The sequence below is a fragment of the Bos taurus genome, chromosome 10 (genome assembly GCF_002263795.3).
Source record: "Bos taurus isolate L1 Dominette 01449 registration number 42190680 breed Hereford chromosome 10, ARS-UCD2.0, whole genome shotgun sequence".
NCBI classification, from domain to species: Eukaryota; Metazoa; Chordata; class Mammalia; order Artiodactyla; family Bovidae; genus Bos; species Bos taurus.
The window spans coordinates 1,012,220-1,028,080 of NC_037337.1; the positions used below are offsets into that span (position 1 = coordinate 1,012,220).

At 38.7% G+C, this 15,861-nt stretch overlaps 1 protein-coding gene across 2 annotated transcripts in view; it reads right to left on the minus strand.

The window, feature by feature from the left end:
- The window catches only part of DCP2 (decapping mRNA 2), a 54,782-nt gene that overhangs the window by 23,434 nt on the left and 15,487 nt on the right, over window positions 1–15,861 (minus strand). Inside the window, exons 3-4 of one of the 2 annotated variants that reach the window (NM_001434962.1) lie at window positions 12,837–12,964; window positions 12,326–12,424 (exon numbers count right to left, since the gene is read on the minus strand). In NM_001434962.1, the coding sequence (NP_001421891.1) occupies window positions 12,326–12,424; window positions 12,837–12,964 (227 nt within the window). The remainder of the gene's footprint in view (window positions 1–12,325; window positions 12,425–12,836; window positions 12,965–15,861) is intronic. The other variant, NM_001434963.1, reaches the window with a different exon arrangement.

Below are 15,861 nucleotides of genomic sequence, written 5' to 3' on the forward strand. Positions count from 1 at the left end.
ATATATTCTCAGAAGTGGAATTGCTGAATCATACGGTTGTTCTATTTTAATTTTTTGACAATCCTCCATAGAATTTTCCGTAGTGGCTGTATCAGTTTACAGTCCTACCAACAGTGAACGAGGGACCCCTTTTCTCCACATTTATCTGTCTTTCTGAAGGCATCCATTCTAAGAGGCATGAGAGATATCTCATTATGGTTTTGATTTGTATTTGCCTAATAATCACCAGATGGTCAACACTGAAATAATACTGATTATATTCTTGGCAGCCAAAGATGGAGAAGCTCTATACAGTCAGCAAAAACAAGACCAGGAGCTGACTGTGGCTCAGATCATGAACTCCTTATTGCCAAATTCAGACTTAAATTGAAGAAAGTGGGGAAAACTACTAGAACATTCAGGTATGACCTAAATCAAATCCCTTACAATTATACAGTAGAAGTGAGAAATAGATTTAAGGGACTAGATCTGATAGATAGAGTGCCTGATGAACTATGGACGGAGGCTCGTGACACTGTACAGGAGACAGGGATCAAGACCATCCCCATGGAAAAGAAATGCAAAAAAGCAAAATGGCTGTCTGAGGAGGCCTTACAAATAGCTGGGAAAAGAAGAGAAGTGAAAAGCAAAGGAGAAAAGGAAAGATATACCCATTTGAATACAGAGTTCCAAAGAATAGCAAGGAGAAATAAGAAAGCCTTCCTCAGCAATCAATGCAAAGAAATAGAGGAAAACAACAGAATGAGAAAGACGAGAGATCTCTTCAAGAAAATTAGAGCTACCAAGGGAACATTTCATGCAAAGATGGGCTTGATAAAGGACAGAAATGGTATGGACCTAACACAAGCAGAAGATATTAAGAAGAGGTGGCAAGAATACACAGAACTGTACAAAAAAGATCTTCACGACCCAGATAATCACGATGGTGTGATCACTCACCTACAGCCAGTCATGCTGGAATGTGAAGTCAAGTGGGTCTTAGAAAGCATCAATACAAACAAAGCTAGTGGAGATGATGGAATTCCAGTTGAGCCATTTCAAATGCTGAAAGATGATGCTGTGAAAGCGCTGCACTCAATATGCCAGCAAATTTGGAAAACTCAGCAGTGGCCACAGGACTGTAAACATCAGTTTTCATTCTAATCCCTGAGAAAGGCAATGCCAAAGAATGCTCAAACTACTGCACAATTGCACTCATCTCACATGCTAGTAAAGGAATGCTCAAAATTCTTCAAGTCAGGCTTCAGCAATACGTGAACTGTGAACTTCCAGATGTTCAAGCTGGTTTTAGAAAAGGCAAAGGAATCAGAGATCAAATTGCCAACATCCGCTGCATCATCAAAAAAGCAAGCGAGCTCCAGAAAACATCTATTTCTGCTTTATTGACTATGCCAAAGCCCTTGGACTGTGTGGATCACAATAAACTGCGGAAAATTCTGAAAGAGATGGGAATACCAGACCACCTGACCTGCCTCTTGAGAAACCTGTATGCAGGTTAGGAAGCAACAGTTAGAACTGGACATGGAACAACAGACTGGTTCCAAATAGAAAAAGGAGTACATCAAAGCTGCATATTGTCACCGTGCTTATTTAACTTATATGCAGATTACATCATGAGAAACCCTGGGCTGGAAGAAGCACAAGCTGGAATCAAGACTGCCGGGAGAAAATATCAATAACCTCAGATATCCAGATGGTACCACCCTTATGGCAGAAAGTGAAGAGGAACTCAAAAGCCTCTTGATGAAAGTGAAAGAGGAGAGTGAAAAAGTGGGCTTAAAGCTCAACATTCAGAAAACAAAGATCATGGCATCTGCTCCCATCACTTCATGGGAAATAGATGGGGAAACAGTGGAAACAGTGTCAGACTTTATTTTTCTGGGCTCCAAAATCACTGCAGATGGTGACTGCAGCCATGAAATTAAAAGACGCTTACTCCTTGGAAAGAAAGTTATTACCAACCTAGATAGCATATTGAAAAGCACAGACATTACTTTGCCAACAAAGGTCTGTCTAGTCAAGGCTATGGTTTTTCCAGTGGTCGTGTATGGATGCGAGAGTTGGACTGTGAAGAAAGCTGAGCGCCAAAGAATTGATGCTTTTGAACTATGGTGTTGGAGAAGACTCCAGAGTCCCTTGGACTGCAAGGAGATGCAACCAGTCCATCCTAAAGGAGATCAGTCCTGGGTGTTCTTTGGAAGGACTGATGCTGAAGCTGAAACTCCAATACTTTGGCCACCTCATGAGAAAAGTTGACTCACTGGAAAAGATCCTGATCCTGGGAGGGACTGGGGGCAGGAGGAGGAGATAACAGAGGATGAGATGGCTGGATGGCATCACCGACTCGATGGACATGAGTTTGAGTGAACTCCGGGAGTTGGTGATGGACAGGGAGGCCTGGCGTGCTGTGATTTATGGGGTCCCAAAGAGTCGGACACAACTGAGCGACTGAACTGAATTGAATATCTAGTGATGCGGGGCATCTTCTCACATTTTTATTAACTATTTATCTTCTTCGGAAAAATGTATATTCAGGTCTTTTCCCATTTTTTAATTGAATTATTTGCTACTGAGTTGTATAAGTTCTTATTAGACATTAACTCCTTATCAACTATATGGTTTGCTTGTTATACATTTTTAGACATTAACTCTTTATTAACTATATGGTTTGCAGGTATTCTCTCCCATTCCACAGGCTTTCTACTTTGTGACTGTTTCTCGTTTTGGGTCGATGTAGTCTTGCTTATTTTGGTGCTTGTGCTTTTGGAGTCATATTCAAAAAGTCATTGCCAAGAGCCACATTAAGGAGTTTTTATCCTGTTTTCTTCCAGAAGTTTCATGGTTTCAAGTCTTACATTTAAGTCATGTACCCACTTCAAGCTAACTTCTGTGAGTGGTGTAAGATAGTGGTCTAGTTTCATTCTTTTTCACGGGAATATTCAATTTCCTCAGCATCATTAACTGAAGAGACTCTCTTTTTTCCATTGAGTTTTCTTGGCTCCCTCCTCAAATATTAGTTGACCATACATGTGTGGCTTTGTTTCTGGGATCTCAATTCTTTGATCTGTTTCATTGATCATTGATCTGTTTATGTTTCAGATCTGTTTCATTCATCTGTTTTTGCACCACTGCCATACCATTTAATGACTACAGCTTTACAGTACAGCATGAAAGCAGGAAGTGTGATACCTTCCACTTTGTTCTTCTTTCAGGATTGCTCTGGTTATTCAGAGTATTCTGTGGTTCTGTACACATTTTAAGATTTTTTTTTTCTAATTCTGTAAAAATAAGGCCACTGAAATTTTGATAGGGATCACACTGAATCTAGAGATGATTTTTGGCAGTAATGGCATTTTAACAATATTAATTCTCATAATCCATGAACATGGGATAAAGATTTTAAAGTCAGTAATTCTACATGTAGGCAAGGACAACAAGATCTCTCATATGCAGGTGGTCGGAATATAAATGGGTTTAACCAACTGGAAAACCACTGGCAACTTCCCTATGACTCAGTAATTCCATTCCTAGAGAAACGAAGGCTTATTTTCCTCAAAGGACATGTACCACCATATTTATACCAGTTTTATCCTTAATAGCCAAAAGCTGGATACAATCCAATACATAAAAGAATGGATAAACAACTGTGGTATATTTGTACACTGCAATATTACAAAGAGCGATTAAAAAGAACCAGCTGCTAATATACACGATAACACAGATGAATCTCACAAGCATTACACTGAGAGAGAGATATAAAACACAAAGAATAGCTATTTCGAAATCCTAATTATATGAAGCTCAGAACAGGCAAAAATAATCGATGGTAACAGAAAAGTCAAAATAGTGGTTCCTTCCAGGAAATGTGGGAAAAGTAGGTACTGATCCGAAAGGGCAGGAGGACTTTCCTGGTGGTCCAGTGGTTGGGAGTCTGCCTACCAATGCAGGGGATGCAGGTTGGATCCCTGGTCAGGGAAGGTTCCACATGACATGCAGCAGCTGGGCCCATGTGCCACAACTTCCGAGCTGGCACTGCAGAGCCCAGGAGCTGCAATCACCGAAGCCCGAAAGCCCCAGAGCTCCACAACAGAAGAAAGCCCTCGCACAGCAACAAGGAGCCCACGCCACAGCCAAGCCCCAGTGCAGCCAAAATTAAAAAAAGAAGGGGCAGCAAAGACTCTTCTGAGCTGCTGAAAATATTCTTTGACCTGGATGGTGGTTTCACAGGCATGTACATACATAAAAATTAATAACCTGCTAAGTTTATTTTATGCTTTTATCCGTCAACAAAAAAAGCTTAAAAAATAATTTTTACATGGTTCTTAATTCTATTTTTACAGTTATTCTCTTTAACTCTCTTCTTTGAATATCTTATAATCAGAAATTAGGATACCTACCAGTCACATATGTCTGTAAAATAATTAAAAGCTATGCTAAAAGTAAATTGTATAATCTAAGTTCTTTGTAAGCAGACCCTATTTGTTACAAACAGAATCTAAATGAATACATGCTTAACAAAACAAGCACTGAAGGACTAAGAGCCTGTTTCAGATTAAAGACTGCAAAACAACAATTAAATGCAAACACAGGGCAGGAGCCTGGGATAGGATCCTGTATGGGAGAAGGGGTGGAAACTGCAGAAAAGGACTATAATGGATCAACTAGTAAATCTGAATACTCAATTATCCGTTAGATAAAAGAACCTTTCAAACCCATTCCTGAATTTGATAATTACACCGTGATTATGTAAGAGAACTTTCTAGTTCTTTAAACTTATTGATACATGCAGTAATAGTGGTTAAGAGACATTATGTCTACAATTTACTCCTAAATTATCTAGCAATAATAATAAAAACCATACACCCATATGTATCAAAAGTAATAAAGCAAACACGGCAAAATATTAACAGGTGGGTCTATTCTTTTTATTATTCTTACTATAACATTAACACAATTTTAAAGACTAACATGTAATTAATGGTAAGGTTGTTTTAGTGTATTCATTCAAATATATCTGTGTGCTTAGTGACAGGTACTATCCTATCCTACGCACTGATTTCAGAAATGAATAAAGCAAGCACTGCTCTTTCAAGAACTCCATCTTAAAAAGAAATGATAACTGTGGTATGATATACATGCCAGAAAGTAGGTGGGTGCCATGGGAATACAGAATCAGGATGCTTACCTCAGCCTTGAGGGGCTTCCCAACTGCCCATGCAGGAGAGGCCCGTTTGATCCCTAGTCCAGGAAGATGCCTGCAGAAGGAAATGGCAACCCATTCCAGTATTCTTGCCTGGAAAAATCCCAAGGACAGAGGAGCCTAGTGGGCTTCAGTCCACGGGCTCACAAAAAGTTGGGACACGAGTGAGTGACTGAACATCAACTCAGCCCTGGGCACAGGTGAGGTGTGAGATGTGAGCTGGGGTAGTCACCTGGAAGGCTGTCATAAGCAGGGTCCTATCCTGTGGATAAACCTGGGCTAGGACTTGAAAGATGACTAGAAGTTTATAAGACTGACAAGAAGAAAAAGATACTCCAGATAGCTGAGAATGACTATAGCTGAAGGATTATAAAGAGAAGAAATGGTACAACATGAGGCCATTAGTGTAATGTAACAAAGGCAGCTTTGAAACCCTGTACAACCATACTTCAGTTCAGTTCAGTCGCTCAGTCGTGTCCGACTCTTCGCGACCCCATGAATTGCAGCCCGCCAGGCCTCCCTGTCCATCACCAATTCCCGAAGCTCACTCAGACTCATGTCCATCGAGTCAGTGATGCCATCCCAGCCATCTCATCCTCTGTCGTCCCCTTTTCCTCCTGCCCCCAATCCTTCCCAGCATCAGTCTTTTCCAATGAGTCAACTCTTTACATGAGGTGGCCAAAGTACTGGAGTTTCAGCTTCAGCATCGTTCCCTCCAAAGAAATCCCAGGACTGATCTCCTTCAGAATGGACTGGTTGCATCTCCTTGCAGTCCAAGGGACTCTGGAGTCTTCTCCAACACCACAGTTCAAAAGCATCAATTCTTCGGTGCTCAGCTTTCTTCACAGTCCAACTCTCACATCCATACATGACCACTGGAAAAACCATAGCCTTGACTAGATGGACCTTGGTTGGCAAAGTAATGTCTCTGCTTTTGAATATGCTATCTAGGTTGGTCATAACTTTCCTTCCAAGCAGTAAGCGTCTTTTAATTTCATGGCTGCAGTCACCATCTGCAGTGATTTTGGAGCCCAGAAAAATAAAGTCTGACACTGTTTCCACTGTTTCCCCATCTATTTCCCATGAAGTGATGGGACCGGATGCCATGATCTTCGTTTTCTGAATGTTGAGCTTTAAGCCAACTTTTTCACTCTCCTCTTTCACTTTCATCAAGAGGCTTTTGAGTTCCTCTTCACTTTCTGCCATAAGGGTGGTGTCATCTGCATATCTGAGGTTATTGATATTTCTCCCATACTTAGAATAAACATAATACAATGCTGCTGCTGCTAAGTCGCTTCAGTCGTCTCCGACTCTGCGCGACCTCATGGACTGCAGCCTACCAGGCTCCTCCGTCCATGGGATTTTCCAGGCAAGACTACTGGAGTGGGTTGCCATTGCCCTTTCCAATAATACAATGCAAGACTTCTTAATTCTAAAAGTGATAAAGATTGGTTCACCTCTAAAATAAGGTACTCATTCTCAACAAGCATTTACCAGGAAAAAATTTTAATAGCTCACTTTTATGTACAGATAACAAATCTACAGCCAACAAAGGGTTAATATCCAAAATATATAAACAGCTCGTACAGTTCAAGATCAAAAAATCAAAAAAAAAAAAAAGGAACAGTCAAAAAATGGGCAGAACCCAAACAGCCATTTCTCCAAAGATGTACAGATGGCCAGTAAACACTTGAAGAGAGGCTCAATATCACACATTATTAGAGAAATGCATATCAAAACTATGAGATTATCGCCTCACACCAGTCAGAATGCCCATCATCAAAAAAAATCTACCAAGAGTAAATGCTGCAGAGTGTGGAGAAAGGGAACCCTCCCGCACTGGTGGGAATATAAACCGATACAGCCACTGTGGAAAACAGCACGGAGGTTCCTTAAAACACTAGGAATAAAATCACCGTATGACCCAGCAACCCCACTACTGGGCCACTACTCCCGCCCTGAGAAAACCACAGTGCCAGAATACACATGTGGCCCTCGTTCACTGCAGCACTACTGGCAACGGCCAGGACGCGGAAGCAACCTAGATGCCTACCAACACGTGAATGGATAAGAAGCTGCGGTGCACTTCCACAGTGGAGTACTGCTCAACCAGAAAGCAATGAACTTGAGTCAACTGTAGTGAGGTGCATGAACCTAGACTGTGCTGGAGAGCCAAGTAAGTCAGAAAGAGAAAAACGAGTGTCGTATGTTAACGCATATATACGCAATCTAGAAAAATGGTACTAATGAACATAGCAGAGACGGGACTGTGGACACAGTTGGGGAAGGCGAGGGTGGGGCAAATTACATACAACAGTGCAGTGTCAGTCGCTCAGTTGTGCCCGACTCTGTGCCACCCTGTGGACTGCAGCCCACCAGGCTCCTCTGTCCATGGGATTCTCCAGGCAAGAATACTGGAGTGGACTGCCATTTCCTTCTCCAGGGGATCTTCCCGACCCAGGCAGGCATCAAACCTGGGCCTCCTGCACTGCAGGCAGATTCTTTACCGTCTGAGCTACCAGGGAAATCCTATATACACAATATCACACATAAAACAGGTAGAAGGAAGCTACTAAATAACACAGGAAGCCCCGCCTAGTGCTCTGTGATGACCTGGAGGGGTCATCTCATGGCTGGGGATGGGTGGGGAGGCTCAGGAGGAAAATTATATATATACACACACATACACAAATACACACACACATAACTGATCTGCATTACTGTACAGCAGAAACCAATTCAAAATTATAATGCAATTTCCCACCAATTAAAAAAATAAAACTTAAAACCAATTTTTAATACCAAACCTTCTGTGAATCAAATCCCTTCCTGTATGATAATTCAGAGTTAACGTTCCTGGCGCATGGAATAGGATTAACGTCTCAAACGATATCAGATAAAAATCTCTACGTAAGAGTAAAAAAATGTGCTACCCAAAGAACACCAGCATAGACAATCAAATCCTCTGCCTAAAATCTATGTCCTATAAGCCTACAAGTGGTAGAATAAACCAGTAATTCCTCTGTACAAATTCTATCAAGATTAAATCACATAAGGGCACATTAAAGTAAGTGTCATTATAATAAAATGCTGTTCTACCAAATAATAAGCAGCAACATGAAATCTCGAAACCACATATGAACTGCCAAGTATTCCATGTTCTCAAAAACAGGTGTTGTTTCACCACAATTGGTAACAAAAATATACCAAGATTATCTTAATACAGCCTTTCAATAAAACCTAGAGAACATTTTTCACATCTCTATCGTACATCTACTTGACTACTGAATAAGTGTTCAGAAATAACCCGATTAACAAAGGTGAACCAAGTGATCAAAGAGAAGATTGGAAACTACTAATTAGGACGGCCATTAGCTTTCAACTGACGATTATTCACAGCTTCTCCCTGAGCGGCCTGCTTGCCACTGATTCTTCAGCCCAGTCCACACACACAGCCCTTACAGAAGGTGTCAGATTCTGCTGTAGCAAAATAAACACTTCTACACACTCATACACGATGAAATAACACTGATACAATTACAATAAAGAAAATTAAAAAGTTATTAAGCAACCTAAAATAAAACCCATGGTAGAAACCAGAGGGAAAAAAAACATGGTAAAAACAAGAGAAAAAGTGCTTAACACATCAGCCTAAGCCTAATGATAGCTAAAAATTAAGACAAAACTTCTCCATATGTATTCATACAAGTGAAAATGAAAAGTGTAATATTAACTCCTATAAATGGAATAACAATCTGGTTTTCAGCTAAGACTGATGGCGCTCCCCCTCCCTCAGTGTTGCTTCTATTGTGCTGCAGCACCACCAAGTGGCAGAAGGATACACTGCAACTCTAGGACGGCTGGTTGAATACTTCAACACTCAAAAATAGCAATTACTATGGACTGAACCTTCCAAAATTCTTAGGAAGGCCTAACTCCCAAAATGACTGTACTTGGAGACGGGGCCTGTGAGGAGGTGGTGCAGGTTACATGAGGTCATGCAGGTGGGTCTCCAATCCGACAGGACTAGTGCCCTTTAAGAGGAGGAGACACCGGTAAACTAGCGCCCTGGGCTCTCAGTCACCCAGGGAAGACCACGCGGGCACACAGAGGCAAGGCAGCTGACTGCAGGCCGGAGGGAGAGCCTTCACCAGGAAGTCCACCAACAGGCAGCTTGCTCTTAGGCTTCCCAGCCTCCAGGAGTAGAAAATAAACGTCTACTGCTTATGCCACCCAGTCTGCAGTATTTTGTTATGGCAGCCTGAATGGATTAATACAGCAATGCTACACCTTAATTCCACAATCTGTTCTTTATGAGAAAAGCATTCACTTAAAAGGAACAAAAATCAAAAGATTTGCCTTTAAAAATTCTAGCCCTTAAAATAACAGAAATTAAAAAAAGTCTTTTCTAAAAAGTTCCTTTATCGGCTAAAAGAGGCTATTATTTAGTTCAGAAAAGTTAGAAGTTAGGATTAATTCTTATTATCAAAGGGAACATTTTTTCCCCGAAATTAATCAACTGTGGTTCCTAAGTACACCTGTGGTTTCCTCAGAGCAAGACAAAATCTTTAAAACACGGGAGGCGGGGGGAGATTCATATTGGTCCAAATAAGAGAGCTAAGTGTTATCAGGAAATAGATATATGTACTTAAAATCAAGTTTCTTCTGTTTACATCTGTGTATGTATTTAGAAATTCTCACCAATTTACAAACATTCCTGACTGTCTATATATTAAATAGCAGCCAAGAACATGAACTCCAGAACCCAAATACTAGGGTTTGCATCTCTGTTTTGTGCTTACTGAGTACTCAACAGCTCTGTTTCAGTTACCCACCTGTAAAAATAGAGATAACTTCCCATAAAGGCTGCATCTTCCCCTACAGGATTCTCCATTCTCCCACTCCCCCGGCCCCAAGAATAAACTTTATTTACTTTCTTACAAATTATGGTGATCCACTGGAATCAGCACCAGACAGACAGGATAACTTTTTAATCTCAGTATCCCAGAGCAGAGAACAAAGAAGAGAAACCAAGGTGAAAACTGTCCTGGTTCACAGGTTAACTTTCTCTTTTTATCCTAAATACCCCACTTCTGCATCATCCCGACTCTGTATAATATCGTGTATAAAATTCATGAGATGGAGCATTCCAGCAGTAGATGCAGGCAGAGCCCTTGGATCTAGGGTCCTTCTTCAGTTTTCCAAGATTAGGCATTTGATTCCTCGGGAAAGATCCAATTATGAAGATAGCCCATACCACCTAATTTAGCCGAACTTTCTGTTACTGCAGTTAATATTTCTTTCTGGACCTGGACAACTATCTCACTACTGTAGGAGAAGTCTACTCCATGTATAAGACGTATGGATTAACTCCACCAGGTAGGACAGTATGGCTCCCATTTTGCCTTTCTTTATAAGCAAGACAACTACAAAAACTGAAGACACAAAAGGGAAGACTTTTTAACTACTCCATTTCATCTCCTGCCATCTGCAGAAAAGAAAGGAAAAGCTCTTAAGAGGATGTGGCATTTCCTCACCTGCTCCCTAAATAGTTATCAATTTTAAAGGGTGGGCATAAAATGTCTTTGCTATAAGCTGTTGCAAAATACTTGCTCAGATAAGCTGTTCCACACTCAATTTAAAATGCAGCATTTTCAGTCATTTTAAAAATCTTACTCCAAAGTAAATAAGCATTGATACTTTTTCTACAGTAAATGACCACTAGTGGTTTTTAAGAACTTTAACTATTATCCCTCACTAACAAATAGACTCGAACCAGGCGGTGAACACTGCTCTAGAAAAACATGGAGCAAAAAAAAAAAGAGATTCAAATAAAATATGCTACAAGATCCATACTGCCATCTCGAAAACAAATCTCAAAATTCAATCACTACCAGCTTAGACTCTAGGAAGATACCACTTCTACTTATGAATATCTTGCTTTTAGAAACAAGTCCTTGAGTTAGACTCCTAATAATTTTATATCTTACAGAGAGATTTGTCCAGTTTCTCTAGGCTATTGAGCAACATATACTAAAACTATAATGGAACAAACCCCTTTCAACTCCTAGTCCAGTTCTCTTTCCATTTTATCATATTACCTCATAGCTCAACTCCTCAAATGTCAAGGACAAGGTGTACTGGTGTAAATTGATAAATAAGAATACCGTATACAATGTATCACAATGTATTACTGTGGGCTACAGCCAACTGGTTACATGTGATAAACAATTTAAGTAAGAGTGAACATCCTCCTTTTACAAATAAGAAAATAAGGCCCCATACAGACAGCTAGTCTGTGGCAGTCTTTTGGGGAAAAAGTGACCTCCATCTACAAACATACCCAGTTATGATTTGAATGGGCAGAAGAGAGGCGTTTCCAGGTAGGAAAATCACATAAGCAAAAGCTTAGTGGATAAAACAAATCAATCAATTCAGAGGACAAAGAATAAATTATTTGACTAAGAATGCTATGCTAAGTCGCTTCAGTCGTGTCTGACCCTGTGCGACCCCATAGATGGCAGCCCACCAGGCTCCCCATCCCTGAGATTCTCCAGGCAAGAACACTGGAGTGGGTTGCCATTTCCTTCATTTTCTTCTTGACTAAGAATAAAGACAGACAAATTTAGGAATGGCTAAGTTTTGTGTTGGGGGTAGGAAACGGAGTTTCAATTCTTAAAGAATTAAACTTCATCCAACAGGCAGAGGGAAGCTAGAGTGGGTTTTTACCAATAAATGTAAATGTCTCAGAAATTGTGCGTTTGTCTAGACGCCCAGACTATAAACATAAAACAAAGGTTATAAGAGCCAAAATATTTAACTAATCTATTTATTTAATCCAATTAAATATTTAATCCAATTCTAAAAGGAAAAGTGGAAAGGATATTACAAAAAAGGTTAAATAATAAAATAAAATATGTACAATGAAAGAAAATGAAACAAATGAGAGAAGAACAAATGACAGAGGTAGACAAACAAATTAACAGTTACATAACAAAAGATATTACTCCATGCAGGCATTCAAGTTCTGGAAAGAGGACTAAATGATCCCAACAAGTCCAGTCTCCAAAGCTAAAACAACACTCAAAGCACAGCCACCAAACGCATCAAACTGCAGTAACTCACCTCTCTAGCAGCACAATCATGAGGAGCTTCTTCTTTATTTACTTTTCCTTTTGGAAATCCCCAGCCTGATTTTGCGAGGTACCCCTGAACCAGTAGGACCTGCAAAACAATCAAGAGGTAAAAATAAAACTTGCTCTCCTTTCCCATATTCCTTTCTAAAAGCCAGAAGTGCTTTTCTCCTTACTTCAGATAACTGTTATCGCCAACAATTTTACTTGGTTAACTATCTTCCAGGAGGCTAGATATAATATTACTTTTCCTATGAAGAAAGGCATTCTGCCCATTTTAAAGTATTTCTTCAGCAATCAAGTTCCTTTACAATATGCCATACTGCAATAGGTATGAATTATTAAGACCCAGAATGCAGACAAAATATGCAAATTTTGGCCTTGTAGCACTAAAAATCTAAGTATACGTTTAAAACCTCAGTTCAGAACATTATAGATATAACATTAGGATGAAAACAGCTGATTACCATTTCACTTAAAAATTCTGTATTACTCTCACTCACATTTTCAAGTGTCTCATCAAGAATAATTGCACCATATGTTGGCACTCCCATTTTATATTCCTTCCATTCATCCAAAATTTTTTCCACATCTTCACCTTGAGGCAGCAAAAATGGACAATGATTGAAGAGTACACCATGTGTTAAGGAAGCCATTTACTTTCTCCCTTACAATTTAAGCACATATATACAGAAAGAGATCTTTTAAAATGAATTTTGTATTTTATTATTTTTTATTAAAAATATTTTTATTTAAATTAATAAAAAACATTTTTTATTTAAATTAATATTATTTATTATTATTGTATACAATTACTCACATCCTCACCTCAGTTAAGTGTATCCTTCTTGTCTTTTCACACATTTTTTTTCTCCTGAACAAAACATTTCTAACTTCTGCATTTAGCCTAGGCACAAATCAAGTAAACTTTGAATACACATACTCTGACACCCTAAGTTAACAACAAAAAACTCAGGGCCACGTTAGCACTTACAATCACTAAGTGTGTCGAATTTATCATATTAAGAGTCAACAGATACTGAAACTGACAGCAAGAAATATAAGCACAGTACCCACAGCAAGAGGTAGGAGCCATCAGAGTAACCAGAAGTGGGAATTCCCTGGCAGTACAATAGTTAGGACTCTGCTTCCACTGCAGGGGGTACAGATTCAATCCCTGGTTGAGGAACTAAGATCCCACAAGCCTCTCAGCCGCCCTTCTCCCCCAAAAAAGAAGCAGCAGAAGTAGCTAACTCTAACTCTGGGAAGCAGAACTAGAAATGAATGAAGCATGCCACTCTACAGGGCTGAATATTTTTCTTTACCATGTGTATGTATTGTTTTCATAATTTAAAACATTTTAAAGATGAAGATTAAGGATTATAGAGAAATGTAAATATGAATATTAAGGAAAGTATGGCCTGTTTCAAAAGAAACTGGTATGTCTCTCCAAAACTGAGCAGAGTAAAATAATTTTTTTCTAAAGTAAATAAAACCTAAACCTGTAAAGTATATGCTCAGGCTTCCAATACTCATATGCTACCAAATGCCTCATTACAACACTGTTAATTATGAAAACTGTGGGCAAATTATAATTTATAACAGTGTTTCTCAAACGGAGGACATTCTCAAGGGTTTTCAAGTGCTGTGAATGCTTACATATTCTCTTTTCATTTTTATATTAATGTAAGAAAGGAAGGTTTTGTAACAGATAAGGCAAAGAAAGGTGCAGGGAAAACTTGTAGCACACACACGTCAACATCCTCAAAGAAGTCAGCATTATATTCACATTAACTACTGAGTTAAACAAAAACATCACGATAAATTCATTTTATGAAAACGAATTTTATGAGCTGTACCTTTTTCTGTTTAAAAATATGCTTTGGTTTTATAGTGCAGTAAGAAATAAGGTTCTCAAAGAGCTCAAAAAAGGCAACCATCTATAACAACACTGTATTAAATAGGCAAGCACTAGGTTAAAAATAGTCTTTGCTTTCATTTGGGGAGTGGGGAAATCGTGTGGATATAATATTAACTATTCCATAAAGCTCTATGGAAGAATTTTGGAAGATTCCAGCTTCCTGTAATTCTGAAAGCTATTTCTCATTAAAAGTCTAAGATATTTAGTAAAAATTCCTTATGTGTTTTAGGTCACCACAGATTTTATTTTTTAATCTAACTATATCTTTTAAATAAATGGATATTTTTCCATTAAAAATTAACCACAGGGGAAAAAATATGAAAATAACCCAGAAATAGAAGTAACTTCCAATAGTGTCAAAGAGGAAGTGTCAAAGAGGAAGACACTTATCTCGTCTTTTTCCTTTATCTTCCTTCTCCCTACAACATTCCTAATAATTTCACAGTGCATTAGTGTCTCTATAATGAAGTTTTAGCTCATCTTTCTACCCATTAAACAACTTCTTCAAAAATAACAAATTAAAATCAACAGACATAATCTTGAAAATTATCTATACTCTTCATTTACCCATTTTTTTTCCTACCCCAAAATCACCATAAAAAGAGTAAGTTGATGAACCAATCAACTGCAGACCAAGATATATTTGGAATTAATGATGAAAAGTACTTGCTCAAGTCCACACAATTAGCAAATAACAGAACCCAATCCAAAAATGACATCAATTTCTTCAATGAAGACAACTCTTCAATCTTCCTCCAAATTCAACAGTACATAAAGTAATTCATTCCAACAATGGAGTGGAAAGTTTTTTGTTTTTTGGTTTTTTTGGAGTGGAGAGTTTTTAAACACCACTTTTATTTAATGAGACAATGTACTTAACTCAAAAAACCCTATGATATGCTCTGAGTAATGATAATTATTTTCTAATTTTTACTAAAATTATTATTTGACTACTGCCTTATTTTCTTAACCATCAAACCAAATTATTTTCCATCTTCAATCTTGGCTTACTGGGCCTTACCAACATTTCTAAGAGAAAGACTGAAGATCACACTGATTACATAAAGAATGGAAGAAGCTTTAAGCACATACATCTACTTGTATTACACATATCCCCTTTCTTAACAATTCAGTGATTCTTCAGCAGACTCTTTTCAACATTTCTGCAAAAACATGAAAAATATACTCTAACTGTAGATAATCATTTCACTGTAACTGCCATCCAAAATCCTTCTGTTATCACAGACATCAATTTCCTCTCGGGACAACTCGTCAAGCTGTAGCCCCAGTTCCCTGTATTCCTTGTCCTTCACATCCACGCCCACTTCTGGGACCAACTCCCACAGCAACAATCTGCACCTTGCCATCAACAAGGTGTTGTTGATGGCAACACAATAGAACTGTAATAGTTCTATTACAGTACTCTGATTAGAATAAAACATCTTGGCCATAATTTTCTACAGCAGTCTTTTAAGTAGTCACAATATATGGTTATTCTACATCTATTTTTGACTGTTCTCCTGTCTCCATATTAGCACCCTCTGGCTTTTATTTTCTTCTCTCCACAATACGGTCCATCACTTTAATTAATGTCTTAGTAATATTCA